Below are 23,905 nucleotides of genomic sequence, written 5' to 3'. Positions count from 1 at the left end.
AGAGGAGGGCAGGGTGGAGAACTGGAGAGGAAGAGAAAGAAAGGGGGTGAGGGGGGTCAGGGTGGGAGAGGGGAGGGAGGAGGATGGGAATGGAGGGGGAGGGGGAGGGGAGGGGAGGGAGAGGAGAGGAGAGGGAGGGGAGGAGGGAGGGGAGGGGAGGGGGGAGGGGAGGGGGAGGGGAGGGGGGAGGGGAGGGGAGGGGAGGGGGGAGGGGAGGGGAGGGGAGGAGGAGGAGGGGGAGGGGAGGAGGAGGAGGGGGAGGGGAAGGGAAGGGGAAGGAGGAGAAGGAGGAAGAGAGGGAGGGGGAAGAGGAGGGGGAGGAGGAGGAGACTGGAGAGCTTTCAGCCCTGAGCTAATAGCGGTGCGGATGAGCTATTGTGCCTGCGTTGATTTGTTCCTTTCTTCCTTTTTTCTCCCCTCTTTGGTCAAAGATTCAGCAAATTTTGTCAGAAAAAAAATGAAATAAAGAAATGTCTGGCAGTGTCAGAGTTGATGGCATTTGTATTCAAAGTGTCTGCAAGAGGCCAGCTGTGAGCGAGGGAAGAAGGGCGGGTGCAGGTCTCGTGTGTCCACACCCTCGGGGGGCCGTCTGTCCGTCCCTCTCAGGAGCGGGGTGCACATGTCCCCCATCACTTCAACAGAGCCTCTTTTCATCCCCCATCGCCCCCCAGCTGTAATGGGAACAATCACCACCTGGACGAGAGCCGTAAAAACGTTCTGAATTGTGGCTCGACAATAGCCAATGAGAGGAGAGGAAGGTGCCTTTTCTAGGAGGAAGTAGCCCTGCATCTCTCCTCCCGCATCACATGCCCTGAGATGGTCCTTAGGTCAAGCAGGCTGTTCTCACGCCCACGGGCAGCATGTAAGTAAGAGGATGGTGTTTACACTTATACTCCTGGCAGAATCAGCCAACTTAAGGAGAAGACCAGCGTCTCCGTTTCAGGACCTGGGGAGCTGTGTGACCGTGCTCTCAGTCTCGGACCTGTGGGCCGGCCAGCGGCCCGGGCGCCTGTCGGTTATCCTTTCACAGCAAAGAGTCACTGAGTTTGGCCTCAACGTGTTTCTCAAACAAACGGTGGAAAAAGCCTCGGTTGGAAAGAGAACGGTTTCGCATCGCGCTGTGCCCACCTGCGCTCCAGAGGCGGGGATGCCACCACGCCAGTGTCGCCGACGCCCGAGTGACCGGCCTGCGGCCGAGGGTTTCCTCAGTTCCCTTCAGCTCACATCACACAGCTCTGCCCAGATCTGCCTCAGAACTGGAGATGGCTGTGCTCCACGGGTGGGTCAAAAGTGTTCTGGTCCAGTTCTCGAGGGTACAGACCATACTCTGTGCCCCTCCTCTTCTCTCATGGACCGACACAGAAACACACACACTCACACACACACGCATGCAGGTGCACACACACAGACACACAGGCACACACATTCCACACCCATACACTCAGATACACACACACACGCATGCAGGTGCACACACACAGACACACAGGCACACACATCCCACACCCACACACCCAGATACACACACACGCATGCAGGTGCACACAGACACACAGATCCCACACCCACACACCCAGATACACACACACGCATGCAGGTGCACACAGACACACAGGCACACACATCCCACACCCACACACTCACACAGGTGCACACACACACACAGGCACACACATCCCACACCCACACACTCACACAGGTGCACACACACACAGGCACACACATCCCACACCCACACACTCACACAGGTGCACACACACAGGCACACACATCCCACACCCACCCACTCAGATACACACACATGCATGCAGGTACACACACACAGACACACAGGCACACACATCCCACACCCACACACTCAAATACACACACACGCATGCAGGTGCACACACACACAGAGATGCACACACAGACACACACACTCCGACACCCACACACTCAGACAGATGCACGCACAGACTTCTTGACTGAATGGACAGACTTGGTGTTTGATCTTTGGAGACCTGACTCCTTTTTATCCCAGGCAGAAAGGAATACTCTGCAAGACAATTCTAGACAACGGAGCGCACTTCTTCACCAAAACAGGTGGGTAGGAGCTCGGGGGAGAGCTCACCCTCGGAGGGAGTTTTCTTCAAGCGGATCTTTCTTCTTGGTTGGGTGGAACCCACCCGAGGACACTTGAGCCACTGAACTTTCACCCGAAGGCCACTCGTTTGATTCCAGGTCTGTCCCGTTCATAACTGGCCCCAGCCTCTGCGCAGGGTTCCAAACGTCTGCAGGGCGTGCTGGGCCGAGACCCCTCCGCACACCACTCACACCGTCCCCGAGCGTTCGCGCAGCGGTCCCAGGAGGGTTTAAGACAAAATAAGTTTATATCCTCGGTTTCCTTTAGAAGTTACCAGTTAGATATACTTATTAAGCAATCAGGAGGTTCAGTTCCTATATTTAATAGTGGTTACTTTTGAGGTAGTGAACACTTCTTAATCCAGGTTAAAAGTTGTACTTGCCTGCAGTGGACAATTATTGGACAAGAACGGCCCCTGTAGCACTTGTTTACTTTTCTGAAATAAAGAGAGACACAGAAGTTATGATTATGTACTAGACTCTACAGCAGCCACCCAAACAACCCTTACGCCAAAGCAAACGGACCGTCTCTTGGACATCATTTTGCAACAGCCTGTTTTGACAAAGAAGATCAGAATTATGCACACATTTTCAAAGGTTTATTTTTCTTCTCAATATTAAATTATTAAACAGAGCTTTGAAAACAATTCTTACATTTTCACAGTTTTCTTTTTCCCTTTACAAGTATGAACTCTGGCCTGAGGTCAACAGATCCATCAGTTTGAGCCTTCCTCCCGCCTCCCCCCAACCCCTGGTTGCTCTAGTTAATTTGACTTCCGTTGTCGTTGTGATATGTCTAGATTCTTCACTTAAATTTTTGAGTTTTGCAATTTACACTCCGAATTTCTTACAGTCTAGACATCACATTGGAATGCAACATTACCGTGATGTCTCAAAACAGCATCTTAAAGACACTTCTTGATCTGTCAGTTTTGTAAGGATATCTAAATTACAGAGAAGCCTCAATTATGTCCAAGACACATATTTCCGTTTTTATAAATCCGATTATGTTTAAAACAACTTGTTTGCGCAGATTTTAGGTCAGAATTTATGAAAATTAACAAGAAGCGTTGATTATGTTTAAAACAACTCGGTTGTGCAGATTTTAGGTCAGAATCCATGAAAATTAACAAGAAGCGTAGATTAAGATTTTGTAACCAAATCCTAAATCACTACAGAGCACTGCTAGGAAATTCACTGTATAAGCTTGATATTTTTTGTAATTCAGTGAAACAACTAATCATGTTTACAAATTATATCCAAATTCTCAGTAAAATCTTTCTAAATAAAGAAAATTAAAGACAGAATTTTGGTTAATTGGAGGGAAAATATGTGTGAGGGGGGTGTGCTCTAAAATGTGCTGTGAATGTGAATTTCTATGATATAAGACATGAAGTAAAATTTTAAAAAGAATGACAGTAGAGAAAAATCTTTTTCTTCATGCCGGAAATGGGAAAATGTCACATTTCTCTGCAAAGGCTTGTCTGCTCAGCATGGAAATAGTTGAAAGTGGAAATTCAATCAGCGGGTTCTTTTGCTACAAACCCCTGAGACGGTGTGGGATGGGGAGGGAGTCGAGTGCAGCAGCTGATGGGTGAGCTGAGTGGGTATTTTAATGTCACGTAAAATGACATTTATTGCCCAAATGTCAGAGCTGCGTTGCTTTCCTACTTCCGCTACGGAGTGAACAGAATAGGCGCTTCTGAAGGGAGACGCCACCCCCAGAACAGCACGAGGGAAGTGGCAGGAGGTGGCCGTGCAGTCCAGGTAAGATGTGCCCGGAGACGGCCGCGCCCGGGGCCATCGGGGCAGCGGCACATGCTCTATGGCTGCCGCCCGGCTGAGAGCCAGCCTGCAAGCCCGGGCCGCGGGGAGCCTGGGAGGTGAGGACCCAGAAACCCGGGAACAGCAGGCTGCTCAGTGTCCTCGTGGCCGCGGCACTGCTTCTGCTGGAGCCTATCCTTGCTTCTGACCTACGCCCCAGTGTTAGGGTTTAGGGGAGAGGAAAGGGGAAGCGATTAAGTTGAGGGAACGTCTGTGCCAGGATCCCTGGGAAGTTCTCAGCCCTTTGAGAATAAGAGATCGGAAAAGAGATCTACCAGCTCCTCCTTCTAAAACCTCCCATTCTCCACTCCGGTTGTCAAGGCAACGGTGAGCTTTAGCTCTGACAAAATAGATGCCAGGCCCCAAGGACTTGTCTCCAGTGTGAGCAGTGGGGAGCCCGCCGGCCCAATAAAGGCCGTGTGTGTGCGTGTGCACATGCGTGTGTCCAGGCATGATGCACGCGCTGTGTGTGCGTGTGCGTGTGTGCATGCGTGTGTGTGTGTGTGTGTGTGCAGAATGGAGCTTGCTTGCCCGTGAGACCAGAGCCGGGGTGGCTCTACTTTCACAGGCCTTGCACCTTCAAACAGAATTTTCTCCTGGACGCTTCTCAGTCACGGAATCTTTTAGGTGTGAACCACCTCAGCTTGGCACCTCCAACACCCTGTTATATTTCCTACCTGACAGGCCTGTCTGTGTTTCTAAAGACTAAACTCAACTTTTGGTCAATCCCCCAGTTTTGCTCATTTTTTCTGATGGGGCCAAGCACAAAAAAGGTACATTGAAAAAGAAATAAACACAACAACAAGATACCCTTCTTTGAAACGTGCTGGTTTCAGGAAAGAACAGCATAAGGAAACAGCAGACCAGCAGCGTTCCACGTACAGCTAGCTGGTCAGGCCCCCTCGGGCCAAACGCAGTAGGAACCACCTCCCTGGCTAAGAAATGTGGCTAAAAAGCAAATTACTGGCTATTTTGGCTGTGACTTGCTTCTCCAGACTGCAATTCCGGTCTCTGTTGTACGACATGTTTAAAATGTTATTTTCTCCAGCGTGTTGTGACTGGCTGCCTCGGCAGGACCCAAGAAGGTTTCACTGTAATTTTAATATCCATGCCAGCCCCTCCCTGGGCTAAACCTATTTACAAACAGCCGCAAGCAATCAAGGAGGCGCGAGTGGAAATCCAGTGTGCTGCCATGGTTTAGAATTTTATTTACACAGAACCAGGTACTTGTATTATTACCACATAAAGCATCACAAGGAGAAAAGCAGAAGCATCACACAGTCCACCAAAGCGTTCATCTGGTCGACCCGAGAGAGAGATGCGGATTATTCATGAAGATGAGCAATGCACAGCTGTCTGGTTTTACTTTACTGGAACAAATCGTCAGTAAGCAAGAGGACGCAAACATTGAGTAAAATGGATATCGTATATACTGCAACAGGAGGCATTCACCGAGAAAGAACGATTAGTAATACAAACCAACCCATGGGTCACTGAGTGAGAAGGAACCGCCATGCAACCAACAGCAAGCAAAGGTCAGAGGTCGTTAGAGGCTCAGAAAGGGGGCTTCCCACTCTGTCCCTGCAGTACAGTCACAGTTTCCAATGATCACTTTTGTGACTATGCAACTGGGCTCATATTACTAGCTGCAACATCACAAAAATGACACTGGCCACCGCTCATTAGCTGGCAAAGTAAGGGTTGTCCATTTTTACAGTGAGCAGCGTTAGTGGATGTCATTGCACACAGCCAGGAGTGAGAGAGTAGCAGAGAGAGAGAATTCTTCTACAGCAAAGCCCTCACATGTGATGCTAATTATCTCTTAGCTTAGCAGTTTCTCTTTAAAGTGTAAATGTGCTCCCTCTGGGCGCCAGAAATATTTAATTACACATCTCGGTGTCTGACGAAACGCGCTCGGCCAGAGCGGGAATGAACGCGGGTCTATTGTTCAAAGGGAGCCGAGCCGCCCCGCTGCATTGAAATGACCAGTGTCTTCAGAAGCCGGCTCACCTTCCGATGGCTGACATCTGCGGGCTGCTTGACACAGAAAACCACAAAGCAGTGATCCGTGTCTGAGCGCGATGCGCTCTGAGAATGTGATCATACCAACGGCCCAGGTAGTACATGAGAGCAACCTTGTCCGCTAGTGAGGGCAGGACAGCTTTTCTCTCTAACGAGATGCTCAGAACCGGGTCTGGGGGTCCGCGTTCCTTTTTATTTACCGAAACCTTCTCGGGCCCTATCTCCTGGGACTCTGGAGAAAGGGAATTTGGGGAATCAGATTTTTCTTCCTGACGAACTGTAAGCACAGAGGGTTGGTTATATTTTGTCCAACTCCATATATGGATACGGAGCTAGAAACACGCCCATATGCATATATGTACAGACACACTGGATGAGCACCAAGACGGCAGCGGCCGTGTGTGTAACTGCATCCATTTTGCCAGTAATGACTGCTTTTTGAAGAGTCTATCTCAGGAAACGTGCCCTAAGTAAGATTTTTAGAAATAAATTCGTATTAAGAAAATGTAAGTAATGGCCAGGCAATCGGGATGGAGTGGGTCTGTCCAAGAGCGTCCAGGACCCCCTGCCGCTCGCGCCCTCTGCCTCCCTGGGGAGGGGGACAGGGCGACAGGTGAGACGCCAAACTCGCGTCTCTGCTGGAGCTGTTTCACGTGCTATTTAACACACAGGGCTATTCAAATAAAGAAATTTGTTTTGTTTTTCAAAGTGGGCTAAAAGGCAAAAGAAAGAGTATCAAAATAACCTTCAGAATCTGTAACACAAATTCAAGAAATCCAGAGTTATGCCTGAAACCCCATCTTTATGACAACACGCCGTTTCAACCTCCCTCGAGTTACGTATCTGTGACTGTTCAGATACAAATCACTTTACGAACACGTGCAATTAAAGTGGTTTAAAGAGCGTTTTGCCTTTATTCTCTAATTCCTTGTTTTGAATATTTATCTGTTTTCCATACTTGCTAGGTTTCCAATCAGCTAAACGTAAGGGAGGTTCTAGAAAGCTCAGAACGTGGTTATGGGTGGCCTTCGACACCTTCATTTTCTCTCTAGATACTGTTAAACTGTCAGCTTCCAAACTGCACCACAAATACACGGTAATGTGGGAACTCCAGCCAGGTGTTCAGCCAAGGTCGTCCATTTCAGAATCTGGGCCTAGCTCTTATCACCATAGCTAACCAGCTGAGCACCCAAACGAAAACTCTGGGCTTTCTTCACCAATATCCTGTGAAATTCACACCCTAGGATTCTTCACCACTTGAAGAATCTTATCGAGAACAATGACCACATTCCCACAGTTCTAAGATACCCACTCCCCCCTCACACTTTAACACCTCTAAAGCTAGAAAGCATCTTACAGTTCACGTGTGAGTTAACATGATCTCCCCTCCCCTCCCCTTTACACAACATAAATAGATTTATAACATTCAAATATTAGCAGATGGTACGTCTTACAGCAAACGGCCCCTTGGACCCAGGAAACCCCTTCTCTCTGTGCCTGCACTCAGCACGCTACCCCGCCGGCGGGCCGTGGGTCTTACCTGCGGAAATCCAGAAGGGACCTCGTGGAGGAAGGCACTCCCTGGTCATACCAGCTCAGGAAGTGGAACTGCGTCACTGTGCGAGTCTCGTTGGTTTGAAGGTTCTTCAGATAAAAGCTCCTCACGAGGAAATCCTCGCACCAGATGTGCTCAGAGACCAGGTGCACCTGGGCGGGGGGAGAGCGGACGGGGGTGTGTGTGTGTGCAGAAGCAGGCGTCGGCTGGGGGCCCAGCTCGGCTGAGGGCGGAGTCACGTTGCGGAGAGAGGGGTGGGGACCACGGGGGCACGTGGCGGGCGGGGGATGATGGCGAGCAGCCCCGCCCACCTTCCCAGTTTCAACACGGTTTACACAGAAGATCACTTGGTGGGTTTTTTGTTTTTTTGTGTGTTTTTTTAATGTCACTCTGGGGCATAATAGTCCAATTATTGGAAAAACCTGTTACAATCCAAACGATTCCAGTTTCTGTCTTTTCTAAGCCATGTAAACCTTCAACAAACATCACCAGAGAAAAATTATACTTTTGAGCAAAAACGCCACACGAGGTTCCACTCTCACTGACATGTCATCAGGGAGGTACCACCTGGCTGTAGAAAGAGGAAACCAAAGGCCTCCACAGGTGCTGCTGGGCCCTGAGCTTGGAAGCCCAGGGCAGGGACCCCAAAGCCACGACCGGCTTAGGGGGAACCTCTGTGCTTCTAACGTGGGTCCTGCCGTGGGACTTTGGCATTCTGAATAATTTTAATGCAAAACAGGGTCAAAGGACACACTCCAGTACTAGTTTAACTGCCCAAGTTGCCTTAGTTCCTTCTGGATGTGGGCAAAAATCCAGCAGGAGAAATGAGCTTGCCTGCAGGGGACCCTCAGATAAAAAGGGCAAGCACTGCGGACACAGACCACTGGAGAGCAGCAGGGGCCGGGGTGCAGGTGGGATGCTAAGAATTAGGGACAGAGTCAACAGAGGCTTCTTTCTGAAAACGGACCCACCAGGGGCCTGTTATCCAGAACCAGGCTCAACTGACCACCCAGTGAGGTCATTTTTTGGTCCTTTCTGTCCAAATCTGTACTCATAAAATTTAAAAAATGAAAACCATTTCTGCCAGAGTCCCCGTGGCATAGGTGTCTGGAGGCTCTTGGTGTCTGTTGACCACGGGCCTGGGGAACACCTCCTATGGGAACCGACTGCACAGCAAGACTTCAAGGGACAGCGGTCGGCAACCACACAGGGCAGGCCCGCCAGTGCCCGCCACAGCCCACGGCCCCCAAGCCCACGGCCCACGGCGGCCACCCGGGGAAGTACCTCGTAGACGTGGTAGAGGTTGGAGCCCTCGTCCGGCCAGTAGTGGTAACACTGCCTGACACCGTTCTCCGAGAGGGGGGTCAGCATGACGATGACCACACAGCCGCTCTCCCACACCATCTGCAGACAGACAGAGACCGGTGTGAGTGGCTGAGCCCCATGACACGCGTAGCTAGTGCCCCAGAGACACAGTCCAAATCTATTCCGTGCACAGGAAGTTTATTTCATTTTCATTAGACAGTGGACTCTGCAGCTGCTTTTGCATCTCTGAATACGCTGGCCCCATAATTTGCATGTTCCATGGAATATTAAAAAAAGAATCTAGTCAACTCGTTCCACACCTTGTAAAACCTCCTCAGTTGTACGTTCAGCTGCCTGGCTCCCTCCGTTTTGGTCTGTAATGCAGGACAAACAGGCAACTGGTCCCACAGCGGGTGGGCTGGCCCGACTCGGACACACCACTTCTCCGTGGGACACAAACAGAAATTAGTGGACATGCTCGTTTTCCAGTACTTGTCATTATTTGTGCGACTAGACAAACAGTTTGCTTTGTGGAGCTGCCATCCTATCGGAAGCAACCCTGAAAGTATTCCTTCCCAAGTGCGTTACAGCCACGAGTCCCCGCCGGCATTTCGTTTCCTTTTACCAAAATATAGCAATACTGCCCAAAGGAAAGCGCACCCCAAACTGACTTAATCATCCATAACAGCCACACCAAAACCAGCTCCGAGACACAAGAAACAAACAGACCCACATTTAAACACCAGACATGGCAAAGACACAAAGGCTCTCGAACTTGGCTTCTTTTCAGACAAAACTCACAACTTTGTGGCCGTGAACCTATGTGCTTGGAGCATCTTTGCTAAAACCACTGATTCTATGGGTTAAACGTAAGGGATAGAAATAGTCAATATTCTTTTTTTTTTTTTAATTTAATTAATTAATTTATTTTTGGCTGCGTTGGGTCTTTGTTGCGGTGCGCAGGCTTCTCATTGCAGTGGCTTCTCTTATTGCGGAGCACGGCGCGCGGGCTTCAGTAGTTGTGGCGCACAGGCTTAGTTGTGGTGCACGGGCTTAGTTGTGGCGCACGGGCTTAGTTGCTCCGCGGCATGTGGGATCTGCCCGGGCCAGGGCTCGAACCCGTGTCCCCTGCATTGGCAGGCGGATTCTTAACCACTGTGCCACCAGGGAAGCCCTAGTCAATATTCTTAAGGCCCCTCTTTGTGTATCATTTATAGTGGAATTCAAGGGGACTTGCTGCAGTGTTTACAAAAAAGCCCACATAAACGTGAATTACGCTCAAACCCACATGTTTTCCTTCTCTTTGGTGCAAATCCAGCAACAGATGAGAATTCAAAGCCAGCGCCCTGCTCTAAGCTTCTCAGGCCTCCAGACCTACCCACTGATCTGTCCTCCTAACACGTAGCAGTTTAATGTGCCTTGAGAAGGTGCAGAAGCCTAGTGAAACCATTACGAAAATGAGTAGAAACACAGATTTTATGAGTGTAATAAAAATACAATGATCCAGGCCATAAACTAATCATCGAGGCTCTGCTTGTGCCCCCCAGGAGTGGCATTAGGAAGGCCCTCCCCCACCGAGGTCCTTCCGTCTGGGGACCCGCCTGGCTCTCTGAAGGTTTGGTTAAGAGTGAATCCAAATGAAATAATTTAAGCGAACAACCGCAAAGGCACTCCTGGGGATAATATTTCTTTTGAGGTCACTGTGTGAAAGCAGACAGGGGAACTGACTAAATCAAACCAATCTCAGCCCACGTGGGCACCAGCATCACAGGGCGGTTCCCACTCCGCCAGCCCTGCCCGTGTGGCCGGGAGCCTGTGCGCGGGGTGACGGCCACCTTCGCCACCTTTTCCGGTCTCCCACCGTGCTGCCTGGCCAGCTGGACCCCCGAGCACACCGGGAAAGCTGGGGCGGGTTTCGGAGGGAATACAGGATCTGGTGGAAACTCCAGCCGAGCAGGTTCCGTTTCTGGACAGGAGACCGCACTCCCGCCCTCTTGCTTGGCTTGGTTTTGCAGGGTCGTGCCTGGCACGAGGAAGACGCGATTTCTGTGCCCAATCTTTGAGAAACCTACTACATTCTTCTCTTCGAGGAAGTAAGTAACGACCCGGATTCCCTACCTGATCTTGCTGTGGTCCACTGAAGCCAGCGCTTTGCCGAATTAAAGAGCGACGGTTGAATACCAGAAATGGTACTTCCTAGCACTTTCCATTTGGTTAAATGTCAGGCAACACAGCATGCGTGGTCGTCTCCCGGTTCATTGGGCACATTTATTGGGCACCTAGCACGGGTCAGGACATCAGAGGCCACGGCAGGGGTGGGGAGAGAGGTCCTGGCCATAACGGTCCTTTACTGGCATAAAGTGGGTTGCTTTTCCCGAACAGGAAGCAGGTGCTGCCAGCCCTGGGTCAGAAGAAAGCTGTCAACGTGGATTAAACGTGACCTTACATGTGGGATCCCGAGGATAAGTCCCTGGCGCTGCGTTTGGAGAAGAACCGGGAATGCCCTCCTTTTCGTGAGCTTCTCCTAGAACGCACCAGCACAGGCCAGGGAAGCCCACCCTGAAGGCACGTTATCACCCCGCACACGGGGGTTGGGGGCAGGAGTGACGGGGCCACCGGTGGTGACGACGCCCACCGACTTCTTCACTGGTGGTGGTGTCACAGGGGTCGGGGTGGCCGTCTCCGAGGTCCCGGGCTGTCATAAGACACTCCAGCTACACCCCGCCCCCCATGCCTGTGCTCCAGCCCCGAGTGGCACTCAGAGGCCACCCAGAGAAGGAACACAGGATGACAACGCAGGTGACGCAGCTGAGCCTGGGAACCTTTCATGGTCGTCAGACCCAGGCGAGTGGAAAAGCTAACACGCGGCAGCAGTTCAGACCGTTGGCCCAAGTGACATGAAGTACATACGCTGGAGGCAATTTGATCCAACTGAGTAATTTACAGATTGTTGGTTAAAAAACAAACACCATAAAAAAAAAACAAAAAAAACAAACAAACACCGTATCGCTCTTTGCAACCCCACAGGGGTTGAACTTTGTCCCCTGAAAACACATGTTGACGTCTTAACCCCTGGCACCTGTGAACGCGGCCTTATTTGGAAAGGGGGTCTCTGCATATGTCATAGAATTAAAAAGACGAGGTTATACTCCATCAGGGTGGATCCTAATCCAACACAAGAGGAGGGAAACACCATGTGAACACGGGCTGGGACTGGGGAGACGCCGCCAGGAACACCCGGGACCCCTAAAAGCTGGAAGGTCCTCCTCTCAGAGCTTCCGAGGGAGAGCGGCCCTGCCGGTACCTGGATTTTGGACTTCTGGCTTCTAGAACTGAGAGAATACACTTCTACTGTTTTAAGCCACCGAGTTTGTGGAAATTTGTTACGGCAGTCCCAGGAAAGGAATACGCTCACTGATACCTGCCCTCTACTCCAGCCCCAAACCATCCACAGGTGTTGAAAAGCATCAGCTCCAAGTTCCTTATATTAGGCTAATTAGAGCAGATGGAAAGAAACTACAGGGTCTCTTCATTGGAAGTCTTTCTTGAGCACCAAGTGTTTAGCAAACAAAACTCTTTCAAAGCCCCACTGAGACCCGATTAAAGGCAAGACAATCCACCTGAATGGGTAAGAGGCCAGGGTTTCTTCTACAAAGCACGCTGGTCTCTCTGGGCAGGAAGCTTCTCCTCCCTTTACCTGGATCTCTTGTGATGAGCCCCTTTCCACCTTGTACTGGTCTCGTCTGTGTTGGCACGACTTTCCACTACCAGATTGTCATCTCCTTGAAGACTAGAGCCTCGTCTGGTTGCCATTTCTACCTCCAAGGCATCTGGCACAGTGACTTATCACAGTTGATGCTTAGTTGAAAACAATACGTGTTTTAAAAAGAGATCGTTTGAAAAGTTCTGTAAAAAGAGAACTCAAAGAAAATGCTATCAAAGGCTTGCCTGGCAGAAGGGCTCCTAGGACTTGCTCGGTGCACAGAAGAGTGTCTTTTTTGAAGCGCACGCGCTGTCTGCATGCCCACGGCAGCGGCCACTGCAGGAAGCGGGGCAGCTTTTCTCCAGACCAGGCCAAGCATCCTCGCCACCCCGCCACACGACTCATTTCCGTCGCCAGCTTCTTTGCAAAGGTTGAACGGAGATCAGCTTAGGCCTGGCAAGGAGGATGCTGACAAATTTGAAAACGATAAGGACTCAGAGGTCTAAGAGCACTTGCATTTTATGCCAATCAGCTGTAACCACGTGCTCTGAAATCGATTGAAGAAGGAAAACAGCAGTGTCTACGGCACCTTTTGCGGTGCAGACCCCCCAGCCCCGCTCGCTCTCGCCCTGTCCAGAGGGCGGTCGTAAGAAACGCACCATTAAGCCTTTCCAGACTCTGGTCTGCTTTGGCTACACAATCACAGGCCCTGAGTCAAACTGTGAACGCTGGGGGTGGCGGTCTGGCTAAATGAGGATGAAGGTGATGAAATCTTGATTACATCTTCCGTGTGTGACTCACACCCACCTGGTTTGCTTCTCAGTAAACAAAGCTGTCAGCGTGGGCCTCCCTTGGAGATAAAACCCTGAGGTAGTGGTAGCAAAGCCGATATTAAATGCTGACACCCAGGAAGGGCTGAGCAGGGAGGAAGGCATCTCCCAGCTATTAAGATCGGAACTGAGCCCAAGCCAGTCTCGATTCTGGATAAACTGCAGCAGCTACCTCTGGATGTTTTCCACCAGCAAGAAGGAGAAACCGTCTACGTAAGAGATACTTGCCATCTCACTGGAATCGAGCAAGAGTTCCTTTGCAAAGACAGAACAGCCTGCTTGTGCGTCAAGCAGAGGCGATGTAGCTGGTGTGGCCATTTAGCATTTCCACAGCGAGGCCACTCACAGACCAAGCTGCCTGTTTATCCGAACTTTGTGCAGTTGCTGCAGAGGTGTTTATGTCAGGTATTTGACTGTATGGGGAGTCACCTGGGCCCGGGACTCTTGTCCCTTAGAATCACTTACAGCTCCCTGGCCCGTGTTTGTGTTTCAAATTTAATATGCACGTCGACTTCTTAGGTAAAAAAAGTGCCAGTTAGGCTGCCATCTTTCTTTTCAAAATCAGGACCTGATGTAAATGCATCAGATCCACTTGTGAATCAAGAGAAGGAGGAGGAGAAAAAAGAAGAAAGAAGAAAAAAACAAAGAAAGAAAGAAAAAAGAAGAAAGGAAAGACAGACTAAGGAACCAGTATTACACAGAAAAGCAAAGTGTTTTCAGCTGAGGTCCATAAAAATCAGTTAAAAAGGAAACTCAGGCTGTGATTTTTACCCGAGCCTGAGCTAAGGCTCTGCCACGTGCCTGGCACGAGGACGCACTGCCGGGCTCACCATACACGACCGTGCACAGCCCTGTGCAGAGCACGGTCTCCAAACCCACGTTTACACAAGATGATCTGACAGAAGTTTCCTTTTATCTTTAAAGGTCTGTGAATTCATGTACGGAGATTTCAACCAGACTAAATATTTGAAGTAAAATATCCTGGAAAATCTAGGGCATGTGGTTAAAGTACTTGTGAACTCATGCAAATGAAAGATCAGGTTTTTCCTAAGAAATTCACTGTCCTCACTCAATTCCTGCGTTCCTTTAATTTAATCAAATAATGTGCTTTAACATCAAAGTTCACAGGGTTCCTGAGTACCTTTCCCCGACCACAATCTCTTAACACTCCAGAATCCGTAAAATCTGCAAATCCCTCCCTTTCCCATCGTTCGCTGCCCAGGGCTAGTGCTGGACGAACACCCAGCAGTGACTCAGCATAAGCTGAGGGCCAGGGACAGGAGGACGTCCTCCTACGCTGGGTCCCGCCTCTTAGAACACCCAGACCTCACGAGCCCTGATGTGACCAGGCGTCCTGCCGACTAGGGGGCACTGGGGTGCCTGCACGGGCGCGCCCAGCGAGGCTCACCTCTGGGTGTGCCAGGCTCGGCTCCTGGGGGCTTGGGTGACGCTGGCTGTAAAGCAGTCACCTGTCAGCTGACCTGCCCAGAGGTGGGAGCCCAGGCGCGCTATGGAAACGGGGCTGCCACCTCCCGGCTCCCTGTCTGCTGGACCCAGCCTGGCCCCGGCGCACGGCTCACTCCTGCAATTCATCATGACCTTTCTACTGCATTTCTGCTTCACCCCCCTGCGCAGTAAGTCCCTGGAGGAAAAATCTTTATGTTCCTTCGGTCCTCCACGGTACTCCGCTCGGGTTTTTCCTTGACCATCCTAAGAACGACGATTGATGGGTGCTACGGAATAAAAACACTTTATTTAAATCAAGCCCATCCGTTTGGAAAAGTGCACTTCCCCAGTTAAGACTTCATAGCAGAATATACTTTCAGAAAGTGGGAAACAGGTGGACTATTTTCTCGGTAAAATGTTAATAATAATAATAATAAATGTCGACACTAATTGGGCACCAGCTGAATTGCTGCTGACCTCAGCAGGCCTCCGCCTCGGAGTCTGTGGCCCAGCTCCCCAGCCTCTGATCCTGTCTGGAAGTTACCAAAAAGTCTGTCAAGCAAGGTGGGCAAGGCTGGAAATTCTAGAGTGTCTCCCCCCGCGAGCCCCCAGTGAGCGGGGAATGGCCACCAGTCCCTGCCCTGGAGGGGCCCCGGCCCCGAGCTCAGGCACCGCTGGCTGGCCGGGGACCTCGCGCGCCCACTGTAGGGTCCTCATCCGCAGACAGTCCTCACGCACCTGAATCAGCCACCGCGCTGCCTGAATTTCTGCCTTGTCTGAAAATACAGAAGGAGAGACGGCAGACAGCCCACGGCCCGCACGGATGGGGCTCCCTGGAGCGCGGGGGTGGGACGGTAGGGCCGGGGGCCGGAGCAGCTCCAGGACCCATGGGTGATGCCCGCCTGGACAGCTCAGGGCCGGGCAGCCTGCGCCCGGGGCTCGTCCCCCCTCCCTGCTCACAGCCCAGAGGCCGCTGTCCTCCGGGAAGGCTGTCCCCAAGCTCCCGAGGCACCTGGAGCTCGTGTGTGCGCCCAGCAGGCCTGGCTCGCGGCAGGTGTGCTGGGCTCCCCTCCTTGCAGGGGAACCTCGGCTCCTGGAGAAGCCTTTCCCCCGTTCCAGCCTTGGACGCACACACGCACGCGCACGTGCACACGCACACCTGGAGGATGTAGCTCACAGCCTCCGTGTCTGGGGGGGAGGCACCACGTCCCCTCCGTCACTGCAGGGGCCTGGCCCGCGGGAGGATGGCCTTTCTCTCCTCTTCACGGAGACACACCTGCCCAGTCACCGCCCCCTCCTCACTTTAAGGCCAGTGGGGCAGTGAGAAGCATTTCGGACCATACAGATCCTGTTTGAAACCCGCCTGCAGCTGCTGCGTGGATCTGGGGGAGTCGTTTGGAATCCCTGGGCCTCGGCTTTCTGCTGGAATTGGGATCCTGACTTTCGTTCATTCTAGTGAAATACACATAACATAGAAATACCTTCTTAACTAGTTTTAAGTGTACAATTCAAGTGCATTCAGGACATTCACCTTGTGCAACCACCACCACCATTGTCCCCAGAACTTTCTCATCTCCCCAAACTGAGCCTCTGCCCCACCAAACACCAACTCCCCAAACCCTCCCCAGCCCCAGGCCCCCCACCAGCCACCTGTCTCTGCGGGACCCCGTCTGGGGGGATCACACACTCGCGATAGCCTTACCCCAGGTGGTCAGGGGCGTCGGGTGAGGTCATGTATGCCAAGCGTCTGCCCCGGGCCCAGCATACGGTAAGCGCTCAATAACTGTTATCTTCCTCTCTCCAGCTTCTTTCCTCACGTGAACTTGGACCTGGACGTCAGTCTGCCTTCTCCCAGAGCTGCCACCTCAGGCCCCAGGGACACGTGGGGCTGTCCTCACAGGTCAGAACATGCTTCTACAGGAAGATCGTGGGTCAGGCATGCATTTGGTTTGGAATCAAATTCTTAGAATACGTCATGTGAATTCAGAGAAAGAATTCTAATCGCGGGACGGCGAACAGTGCTATGTGTCCCGGCAGAGCCCTTGGGGTCGGGAGGGGAGTCAGGAGTGAGGGTCCTAGCTGGGGCAGGAGACCCCTGCCTCGTGCTGACCGCAGTCAGGGCGGAAGGGCCGCCGCTGAGTCACACCTACGATGGAATGCTCCAGAAGTGCCGTGTTTGCGTGAAGACAGAGTCTCCCCGATCCCTCCTCTGGATGTCGCCCCTCCGTCCCGAGCCTGCTGATGGCCTCGGGCGTCGCTGCATATCCCTGGCCCTCCTCCACCCACCTGCGGTCACTCGTCCTGTTGCGACGCTGCCACGTTCGGGGCTTAGTGTCTGTTTTCTTCTTTGCCATCGTATGGGGTGGAATAATGTCCCCCAAAGTCACGTCCACAAACCTGTGAACGTGGCCTTATTTGCAAACAGGAGAAGGAATAACCTGCTGTCTTCAGCTCCCAGCCTGGGCTCCTTTGTGCCGTAGGAAAGGGGACCCCGCCGTTCACACAAACCCGCCTCACAGGGGCCTTTCCTATGGGAATTTGCTCATCACAGACACAGAATAAGCCCCCGTGAGCTCCTCCCTGGGAGGGGCCTCAGAGCAGCACCCAAGAGCTCAAATAAAGGGAAGATGCTTCGATATTTTCTGTAACAGGTGCTGAGTTCCTGGGTCAAAACTTATCAAAGGCCATGAATCCAGACAACGCGATGAGACATGAACCCTTACTCAGAGGTTTCTGTTCAGCCTATTGTCTTTGACACAGGAAACTTCTTATGTTTCAAATCAGGCTCTGTTCTTAAAAGAGCTTGCACTTCACTGTGGCTTTTGAGAAGTTCTGCCGGCGCTGTTTCCTCCTCGCGCTTTCTGCTGAGCCCGAGGTGGCAGGGAGAAGGTGGACTTGGAATGTTTGAGGATGTTGAGCCTGTGACCTTGGTGAGTTATTAATAAAGAGCCATGCTTGCTAGATGCCCACTTCTAGAATATGATTTAGAGGCCAACCCAACCAATGTGACTGTGCTAGGAAGCAAATCACAAGCGATGAACTGCCCTCCGTCCCAAGGCCAACACCTCTTCACTGTGTCCTGCCTGCATCCGGACGCCCTGAGGCCGGGGTGTGGAGACCATGGCGTCTCTCTCAAGGGCTGTGGAGGAGACAAAGTCAGGCAGGTCTTTCTGCTGCAGGACGGCTCCCAGGCTGTGACGGGCTGACGAGCCCAAGACATCCCGGGAGGGCCAGCCTGTTGGCCACAGAGTATCTGCTCCCACCTTGAGGGATGCCAGTGCTTCCCGGACAGTTTGATAAACGCTGACTGTGTCTCAAAGTATCTTGCACTTCATCTCACCTTAATGCTTTTCTCCAGCTGTGTCATTTAGGGATATTTTCTTTCCATTTCGAGAACGTATGCTCCTTGATATCAGACCTCCATAAATGCTCTAGAATCCTATTATTATAAATACTGACAAATATTTGTTGGTATAAATACTGACAAATACTGATTATAAATACTGACAAAATGAATTGTCCCCAACAATGGCAACTACTCGGAATAAGCAGAGAGAAAAGCATACCAGAGCTCCTGTGTACTAGCCACGTGAGCTGGGGCAGGGTATGAGCCTCTAGTCCCACGGGCTGCCAAGATTACAGGACAGAACGTATAAAACCCTCGGCACAGGGCCTGGTACACGCTAAGTGGTCCCCGGATGTGAGCAATGACCAGGCCGAGCATCTACACGCCCTCAGGAACTTGTGATTCCGTTGGCAAGAGAAGCTTTCACGCGTGAAGTTACAACCGGGACCTGAAGTTGATAAGAATGAAACTTCCCCTCTTTGGGGGCACTACACGCCCCTTGTAACGGTGCACATCGGGATGGTGGGTCAAAGCACAGTAGCAGCTGCGGTGATAGTGGGATTCTGTGGGTCCCTCATTCCGCCACGCGACTCGGGATTTTCCTTATTCTGTGTGTCTGAGCACAAGGAGCCGGGGGTTGGCCGGGGAGGTGGCTGCGCAGAGCCTGGGCCTCCACGGAATCCCAGCGATGCTCTGCGGGCAGAACCAGGACCAGTGGGTCCACGGCTCAGGAACACAGCTCCGCGTGGCGTGAGGAAGACCCTCGGGCCCGGGCCCCAAGCTCCCCTCCTGGAGCAGCTCCGCCTGAGCTGCATGACCTCTCGGCAGGTTAGGTGTAACGCGGAGGAGACTCAGCCCTCAAGGGTGGAGGGACCAGCTTGTCCTCAGACTGTCCTCATGCCACAGCCTGATGGCTCTAGGCCATGATCACAGGGTCCAGCTCGGTCTTTTTTTTCTGATAGCGTGAAGGCACCACGAAAGAGCAGGGCCACGCAGACGTGTCCAGTCTTGGTTTCCTACTTGCTGGGTGAGTTACGTCATCTCCCCGATGCTCGCTTGTCTTGCCTGGGAACTGGGGATGTTGGCACCTGTGCACTGATACGCTTACAAGGCAAAGAGCACCGGGACACTCAGCAAATCCTGGATCCCTTCCTGACTCTCCGGAAAAGCCTGCAGAGACCGTTCTCAAGGGTGGAGAGGACCACTGTCCCTCCCTGGGGTGGAGAGTCAGGAGAGGGTTGACTGGAAAGTTGGGAAAGTGAGTGTCAGACCACAGGGAACAGGGAACAAGGAATCTGCCAACCTCAGCTAGTCCCTCCGTCGGGATGAACGACTGGGTTAGAGACGGCACGGCCACGGGACCCGAACGGCCCAGCTCTGTGGACCACACGCTGCTCCGGCCCCAACACCTGTGCCCCGGGGCCCAGAAGGCACATTTTCCTCATCTTGTCCTCAGGGGGCCCTTTGTACCAGTACTGGGGACACCCAATGTGCCCGACACACAGGAGGGGGTTGTTACAGCCGCCGAGCAATGACGTGACCTCACGCGCACACCCCACGGTGCCACCTTCCAAGAGCTGCTCCCACGGAGCTTTGCCATGCTGTGGACAACGGGGAAAAGGCGAGGGCACTGGGAGAGGGAAGCCCACTGCCTCCTGATTTCCCTTCTATTGGCCAATGTTGACGCGAGTTCTCAACGTCTGAGCCTGGTCTGAGTGTTCAGGACTTTGCTGAATGAAAAGAGACCAACCTGGCCTGCAAAATGCATCATTACACAGTATCCACAAAGAGAGAGACTATAATCTGAGCACCACCTTTTACCGTCATAAAGTTAAAACTACAGACAAGAGAGACATTTGAATAAAATACGATAATTTAAACATTTATTATTTCATTTCTTTATAGTTCATAAAATAAAGTGGCTAAAAAGGTAAGAGTCTTTAAAGTATTAAATCTCTCAAAGGGAATTTGTCACACTCAAGTTTTGGAAAAAAAAGATTGATAATAAAATATATGAAAGGGCTCATATAAATTCTGAAATCAAGGAACATCTGAGGAACACCTGTAAACAAATCTGAATTGGCTTAATTGAATCCAAGGCGTTATTCATGATCAATGTATTAAGATCTTATTTTCAGAACAAAAAATAATTTAAAAAGACTCACCTGCCAGAAGTCAGCCACGGTTGCGGGCAGCGGTCCTTGGGTGGCGATGTACGCGGGCTTCCTGGGGTCGTGGTCCATCTGTGGAGACAAGACCGCAGAAGAAAGACGAGCTGGAGAGCGGGTGAAGGGCCGGCCGCGGGGAGGGACGCGGCGTGTCCTGTGCTCACGGTCCCGGCCCTCGACCCACACGTCTGCGGAGTGGGAGACCCGCCGCTCCGCCCCACGGCCCCTCCTGACTCCAAGCCGCCTGCGTTTTAGGCGGGGCCTGGGGCCCCCCAGCGCCTGGAGCCTGGCGATTGGGGCTGACTATTTTCCTTGCCCCGGGATTGAGATAACTGAGCAGCGTCGGTAGGAACCGTGACCCAGAGACCAGATACCAGCGCGTTAACCCACGCACAGGCCGTGCTAGGCAGGGTGGTGGGGACGAAGCGGGGGCACCCAAGGCAGCACCCAGGCCACCAACACGGGGACCCGTCCGCGGGCGCGTGTGATCGCAGAGGAGTTCGGCCGGCGTGCGCAGCCTCCACGGCCACCGCTGGCCACGCACAGGGTTCGAGGTAACGTGGCCGAGGTTAGCACTGAGGGCGCTGTGCTGGGCAGAGGGCAGGGGCACGGCCGGGGCCTGGAGGGATCCAGCAGCAATGCCTCCCAGGATGAGTTACGCCCCTCCCGTGGCGGCTGGTTTCTCTTTACCCCGAAAGGGGCTCGGGCCCAGCGTCCTCCTGGGGTCTGAGAGCCAGCGTGGCACACGCTGCCTAGCCTTCCAGCAGCTGACTCCCCTGTTCTCTTTCCACCTCGCCAGACAAGGACCGAAAACAACAAAGGAGAATGCCGTGGTGGGTTTCCTGGCTAGGTGATCTGTCCGAATGCAGCCTGCTGGCTTTGAGAGAGGAAGTTTGGCCTAAAAGACCTTCATTATAACATCTAATTCAAAGACTGACTAAGCAGAAAAAAAAAAGAACATGAGAACGAAGCCCGGAGAAGCAAACAGGATTAAATCAGACAGACGGGGCTCTTTCCCCTCACGCTGGCGTCCTAAGAGGACAGGGAGGGACCAGGCGAGGTGTTAGCAAAGACGTCCTTGCTGTCACCCCCTTGAGGACCGCAGAGGCCTCACCCAGAAGAGAGTGGGCGGGTCTCCCCGTGGTGTCAGGCATTTGCTCACTTATCAGACTGTACAGCATCCTTCATTCCTACCCATCCAGCACCAGTTTCTACGCTTTTGACACCAGCGTTTGATGAAAGATTTTAAATGCTCTGCACTTAAAGGTACCTGTTAAGAATACATCTCCCAATACGGTGAAAAACACAGAGGGTGCAACCACACGTGATTCTACGGCGACACGTGAGGACGTCACCTGAAAGCCCCCTCCGAGTTTGGGTGTGAGAAGAGCCCACATGAGGTGCGTCCGCCTTAACACGAATCCAGTGAATCCTCCCGCATCGCCCGCCCATCCACACTTTCGGGGCCGATGGTTGTCAGCGTGAAAGGATGCCCCCAGCGCACCTTGTAATTATGTGCACCACGAAAGAGGGAAAGAGCACAAAAGAACAGGTGTAAGTTATTGTAACAGAACAACATCTGACGCTAGCTGGGGGGTGGAGGGGCAGGAAAAAAACGCTTTTTGTGCATCTAATTTAGTGAGATTCGTAATTGAAACCGGAAACGCACAACACACACAATACAGGTAAAATTACGTTACTCTGTAGCTGAAAGCCCCAATTAAAATGTTTCAGTAGAAAAATGCTTGCCAGAAATAAGGAGTTTTATGTTCAAACTATGCATTTGTTGGGGGTGACAGCTATTTACGGAGACCCCTATCTCTTCCCTGCAAATAGTTCTGCATGAAAAGTAAAACCCCACCTCCTTTTCAAGTGTGCTTTTTTGCCCAAAGCAATTCAGAGAGCAACACATTTGAAAATCATTAGGACGTTCAACCTATAGCACATGTAGCAGCTTCCACAATGAGAAATATGCGATTGAAAGTAAAAATCGGAACAGGGTTTCGGGAGGGTAAATAAGGCCGCCAGTCGCGGGAGGTCTTGATGTCATGGTGCTCCCATGTTCCCCACCCACTGCTCAACCCGAGACCGGGACCGGAGGACGTGGGGCTAGGGGTGAGGGGGCGGGGGGCGCTCAATGGTCCATCACTCCCCTCCCCCTCGGCTGCGTCACGTGGCTGCCACCTGGAAGGCAGTAAGTGATCAGAGCGGTGACACGTGCCACCAGTTGAACAGTAACTGAGACGACCACCACCATCGCCTCATCCCGTGCACATCCTGTTGGACAGAAAATAAGTCTGGGCAGGAGCACTCTGTGCGTGTAGCAAAGATAAGGCCACGGGACTCAGCCCAGTTCTGGGCATCTCTGAATGAATGAAAGCAAAAATTTCACTAAATGCATCCAAGTCTTACTACACTTAAGATCTCCAAGGTGGGATAAGCATAACTGGAGGAAATCGCGTCAGTTTCTACGGACACGACTTCTCCATCAGGAGCTCTGGCTGCCAACCCAGCCTGGTGGGGGACGACGCCTCCACCTCCAGCTCCTGGTGGGGATGAGCACTGGCTTCTGCTGGCATCTGAGCTGAATCTTCCCCCGTTCTTCCTTGTTGTTTCCCATTTCTTTGTAGTGTACTTTTTATCTGTAGGACTGCTGTGATTACAAACACAAGCTCCAGCACTGTGAATGAAGTCAGGGTCTCTGGCCTCACTCTCAGTGTCTGTAAAATGGGTGAGGCGGGGGCGGGGAGGCGGGACATGGTCTCTACAGGCCCTTTAGCTCTGGGATTCTGGGATTTTTTTCAGAAAAAGTAGACCCCCAAAGTTTGTGTTCAGTCTACTGTTCATGTGGCTGACTGAGTCTTATGAAGATACCACATGAACTAGGGTGCCCGCAAGGTATATCCCTATGAATTTCTAAATGCACGGTTAAAAAAAAAACCTAGCGATTTGGTTCAAGCTGTAGAATGACAGTTATAAATGACCATGAGTAACTAGTTCTAAACTGCATTAAAAAATGTAGTGCTATTTTCCCAAGGTTCCAAATAAAACTCATCCTAAAAAATAAGCCTTCAGCATATTAAGACCAGGGCGCCTGTGCTCTGAAGCCTTGAAGGGTGACTGGCAGGGGTGGTGCTGGCTGGTGCGCAGGTGAGGGCAGGGCTGGTACTGCCCCCGGACCACCTGGTGGCCCAAAGTCTCAGGGAAGGTCTGGGCCAGCCTCTGGTCGGGGGGCCACGGGGGTCACGTCTCCTACCCTGCAATCTCACACAAGGTGAACAGGCAGGTCACCTTCCTGTATTCCTATCTGCCCACCTTACACCTGCTTTTCCTAACATGTAAAGCAAATTTCACAGATGTTTTCTTAAGAACAAGAGAACATCAAGCCTGAGTTTTCAAGTCACTTTTCCAGACACCAAGTCTTAATGTGAGAGTTTGCTGGGAAATTGTAGCATTAGTAAAATCAGTGGGAGAGAGTCTGGCTTTTTTTTTTCATATTCTTATGAGTTGAGATTTATTTAAGAAAAGTATTGGCTATAAACCATAATTATACACATATAGATGTTGGCTTGTAAATCCGAA

General features: G+C 51.8%; 1 protein-coding gene across 1 annotated transcript in view; it reads right to left on the bottom strand.

The window, feature by feature from the left end:
• PTPRN2 (protein tyrosine phosphatase receptor type N2) overlaps positions 1-23,905 on the bottom strand; it is a 710,720-nt gene that overhangs the window by 19,076 nt on the left and 667,739 nt on the right. Inside the window, exons 17-20 of the mRNA XM_057550450.1 lie at positions 20,321-20,398; positions 8,810-8,929; positions 7,511-7,677; positions 2,508-2,561 (exon numbers count right to left, since the gene is read on the bottom strand). Coding sequence (XP_057406433.1) covers positions 2,508-2,561; positions 7,511-7,677; positions 8,810-8,929; positions 20,321-20,398 — 419 coding nt within the window. The remainder of the gene's footprint in view (positions 1-2,507; positions 2,562-7,510; positions 7,678-8,809; positions 8,930-20,320; positions 20,399-23,905) is intronic.

This window comes from Balaenoptera acutorostrata, chromosome 7, assembly GCF_949987535.1.
Source record: "Balaenoptera acutorostrata chromosome 7, mBalAcu1.1, whole genome shotgun sequence".
Taxonomy (NCBI): Eukaryota; Metazoa; Chordata; class Mammalia; order Artiodactyla; family Balaenopteridae; genus Balaenoptera; species Balaenoptera acutorostrata.
This window is presented reverse-complemented; position numbering and strand designations above follow the sequence as displayed.